Genomic DNA, 4,575 nt, shown 5'->3' with positions numbered 1-4,575 from the left:
TGTGTTTAACCGTGACTGAGGATAACCTGCAACCAGAACAAGGAGTTACGCAAACAGATAACTTAGTGTTTCCGTCTACTATCCTGTTTGCGTAACACCTTTTTCTGGTTGCAGATTATCTCCAGTCACAATTAAGCACACCATAGACCCCTTGTACCAATCAGTACTGGACAAATACTCAGGGATATACCAACCGCAATCGAAATTGCCTCGTGTAACCAGCAATGTTACACATCACATCTCGACTACAGGACCACCTGTATTCTCGAAAGCCCGCCGACTGGCTCCCGAAAGGCTTAGATTGGCTAAAAACGAATTCGACAATATGATAGACTTAAGGATAATTCGACCATCAAATAGTCCATGGTCATCTCCATTGCACATGGTCCCTAAAAAGGACAGCAATGATTAGCGTCCAACTGGTGATTATCGGCGTCTGAATGCTAAAACCATTCCCGATCGTTACCCGTTGCCTCACATTCACGATTTGACAGCTACCTTGAAAGGTACAACTGTCTTTTCGAAAATCGACTTAGTTAAGGCTTACAACCAAATACCGATGGCAACCGACGACATTCCAAAAACTGCCATCATCACTCCTTTCGGCCATTACGAATTCTTGTGAATGCCTTTTGGTTTAAGAAATGCGGCCCAAACCTTCCAAAGGTTTATAGACGACGTATTCCGAGGTCTCAACTTCGTACATGCGTATGTTGATGACTGTCTAATAGCAAGTCCGGACAGAGAATCGCATCTCAAGCATCTGGACATTGTTTTCGATCGACTCCAAAGGCATGGCATTACTGTAGACATTCAGAAATGCCGAATCGGAATAGACTCTTTAGACTTCTTAGAACACACCATTGATGCCCAAGGCATCCGACCCCTTAGAAGCAAAGTGGCGGCCATTCTGGATTACCCAGAACCGACCACGATTAAGCAGTTGCGAACTTTCAACGGCCTTGTAAGTTTCTACAGACGTTTCATACCTAAATGCGCATCTCTTATGAAACCGTTAACCGACCAACTTCGTGGAAATGCAGAATCAATTAGTCTAGACGACGCCGCTCAAAAAGCATTCTCCACAGTTAAGGAACATATCGCTAAGGCAACCCTGCTTGCGCATCAAGACACTCAAGCGCCCATTAGTACCGCCGTAGACGCATCCGACTCAGCAATCGGAGGAGTCTTACAACAATGGGTTAACCACTCTTGGCAACCTTTAGGATTCTTCTCGAGACGGTTACTAGACACTGAACCAAGGTACAGCACGTTCGGTAGGGAACTCCTAGCTGTACGGCATTTTCAACACTCTATCGAAGGCAGAGAATTCACCCTTTTTACCGATCGTAAACCTCTTACTTTCGCTTTAAGCTCATCCCCAGACAAGTACTCACTTCGAGAGTCTCGACAACTGGACTAAATTTCGCAGTTTACTTCAGATATACCATACATTTCTGGAGCAAACAATGTAGTTGCAGACGCCTTGTTTCGTATAACTTCTTTGAACAGTTTCCAAGGAATTGACCTTCTGAAACTCGCCCAGCTTCAAAAAGAAGACACTGATCTTCAGCACGAGTTATTCTCAACAACCCTTAAACTGCGCAGTAAACAGATGGGAACAGGTAAGGAAACCTTACTATGCGACACATCTACAGGTAGGGATCGCCCAATCGTGCCGAAACATTATCGACGCAACGCCTTCAATACGTTGCACAAACTTTCTCATCCAGGTGTGCGTGCATCCATCAAGCTTATAGCAGAACGGTTTTGCTGGCCTGGTATGAATAAAGACGTGAGAAAATGGGCACGCTTCTGCGTAAGTTGCTGTTAACGCGTGCTGGCTGGGAAGTTTCCCGAATTGTTTTTCATGTCGGTGGATTTTGAGTCCGGATAATTGTAGGGTTTTCTGCAATTTCTGGAGGAGTTTCCATACTGGTTATGATACCAGCACCAGTCGGTGTTATCCGTCTCTCGTGGTGTAGAGACAGATCGCCTACGTGAAGTGGTTCTTCGAGGAGTGTGTGACCGTTCACGGTCATTATGAAATCGAAGGAAACGTGTCAGTGTATGACACAGATCCGAAATGTCATTCTGTCTCTCTTGAGGTTTTTCTTGGACTGAGAATACCTCGGCGTTAGAGGCCTTCGTGATTTCAAGTATGCGGTCGGCAGATGCAGCCAGCTCGTCTATGCCGTTGTTTTAAAACGAGACGAGAACTGCTTGCACCTGTTGCGGAAGTTTAGATGAGAACAGTTGTTTGAATAGGCCTTCATCGAAAGTTCCTTGGCCAATAACTTCTCTCATCCTTAGCAACATATCTGTGGCGGAGCCATGTTGCAGGTCGATACTATCAAGGAGTTGATCTAACCTTTTCCGATTGGTTAGATCTCCGCGTTTAAGAATCAACCATTTCAGAGTTACGTAAGGTCCCGAAACATCACTAGTAAACATACTAGGTGTTACGTACCTGTTGAACTCGCGCGGTAGTGTCTTTACAACCGCGAGGAACTGTGCGCCTGAATCAGTAATGCCGTGCTCGTGGAAGTCGGCTTCTGCATAGCAGAACCAGGCTTCGATGTTGTCCGGCCAAAATGGCATTAGTTGAAAAGAGGGTGGTGTGGGAGTCTTAATCTTAAGGAGCCTGGGAGTCTGATCTGTCATGGCGAGTTTAATGTATAGGAATGAACGAGGAAAAAAATTACCCCAAAATACGAAAAATATATCACAACATATAAAAAAATAAAACAGAGCAATGATTTATGAAGTTCCAAAAAGGAACGGACTCACAGTTTATTGTTTGGTGTACCAGATCACGTCGGTCTCACCACTGAAGATACCACCAGTATTGTAGTTTGACAACACTTTATCAGTAACACCTTCTGTAATCGAATCGCGCCTACCCAGTAAAATCAAAAATCAGAAGCGAGGAGGTTGGAAGATATATTTGATGGATTATTAATATATCGAGAGGTGACTGATCTAATCTGGCTGATGATCGTAGGAGATGTTTCGCAGGCCGTTCTGAAAGGTGATATGGTTCGGATAAACGAACGAGCGCCTTCAGGTAAGTGAGTCCATGAAAACTAATGTGGTCAGCATCCAATGTTGAACACTTACAGAGCTATTGATTTCGGGGATTAATTTGCAGCTACAAAAATAATATTTATGACAAATTCTAGAGAGAGACAGCGAATTAATATATATTCCCCACTACAACTAAGTTTATTTAATGCTACTTGATGTCCGCTGATCTACAGTCGTTCGCCTTCCAAGGTAGATAACGTTAGTTTTCAGTAGAAATATGCAAATATCTTTGGAGTAAAAGTTGTTTATATCTTTCACTAGTAAAGTTCATTTACTTTTTATAGGCTGTGGAACATGAATCGCCTCAAGCTCTTGAATATTTAAGAACTGATTGTCACAATATAAATATATTTTTCCGCAAACAAGGTGTTTCAACCTTAACATTACGAGAACTTTTTGAATGGGTAGTGAATCCTACATTGCCTGCACCTGATGATGCATCATCTAAAGAGTGTTTAATGTCTTTACTTCGAGAAGCTTCAATTCGTGGATTAAATGAAACCATTGAAAAAGAAGATGAAGCCTTCCGATACGTACATATTCCTCGAAATTTATCAGTATCATATCCATTTGTGAGAGATTTTCTTAAAATACAACGTGGACAATTGTCACATTCTGATATTTACTACGCAGCTATAACTGGACTGAAACCAGACTTAACAGGCACTATAATACAACCTCAAATAATGAAAGAAAACAATGAATGTGAATCGGATAATGAATCAATTACAGACAAAGCTTCAGAAAGTTCTTCTCAGTCTATTAGAAAAGATGTAACTCAAACAAAGAATAATGCACGACCGCGAAATGAATCTCCAGAAAGTCGTAGGAATAGAAAAAAAGCAATCAAGCAAGAACAAGCTGAAAAGCGAAAACATAAAATTCCTAAATATGTTAAAAGACGTAAAATAAAAAAGTAAAAAAAACTTCAAAATTGATCAGTGTGTTGCTAACGAAAAGTTGTTAGATTATAGATGTTCAGTTCAAAATAACTATCACACTGTAGCGAAAACGTTCTAGCCGTTTAAACTAATTGCCTGACTTGAATAACAACACGTTTGATAATTAGTATTCTTAAGATTGAAACGCCTATCGTATAATTTCACTAACAGTTTAGACAGTATTCAATATAATTAAAACTAGAGCAACTTTAAATGTTTCAGTGAACATGGCGAAGGAATGACTTTATTACTAATTTTAAATGCAAGTGGTGATAGCGGGCAAGATCGGATATATGCAAGGCCGTATCACAACAATATCCGCATGGTTAGGGCGTCTTTATTGACAGTACAAGCTTATAACTACATTTTAATTAGGAATTATCCCTGTGAACATCATAATAGCATTAGTTCTTCAACACGAACTGATATTAGTTAGAGGACATTCAAAGGTTCGAGGAGTACTGTCTTCTCGAAATCCAAAAAAGATCCTTAGGAATAAGCACACAGATGTAGGAAAACTGAAAATATTACCCAGATACCTAAGCTA

General features: G+C 41.0%; 1 protein-coding gene across 1 annotated transcript in view; it reads left to right on the top strand.

The window, feature by feature from the left end:
- Positions 1-4,007, top strand: part of Smp_022140 (serine/threonine-protein kinase rio1 (rio kinase 1), putative) — a gene marked incomplete at its 3' end in the record, with an annotated part of 10,084 nt that extends 6,077 nt beyond the window's left edge. Inside the window, exon 3 of the mRNA XM_018791205.1 lies at positions 3,372-4,007. Coding sequence (XP_018645587.1) covers positions 3,372-4,007 — 636 coding nt within the window. The remainder of the gene's footprint in view (positions 1-3,371) is intronic.
- Positions 4,008-4,575: the final 568 nt, after the last annotated feature.

This window comes from Schistosoma mansoni, assembly GCF_000237925.1.
Source record: "Schistosoma mansoni, WGS project CABG00000000 data, chromosome 3 unplaced supercontig 0174, strain Puerto Rico, whole genome shotgun sequence".
Taxonomy (NCBI): Eukaryota; Metazoa; Platyhelminthes; class Trematoda; order Strigeidida; family Schistosomatidae; genus Schistosoma; species Schistosoma mansoni.
This window is presented reverse-complemented; position numbering and strand designations above follow the sequence as displayed.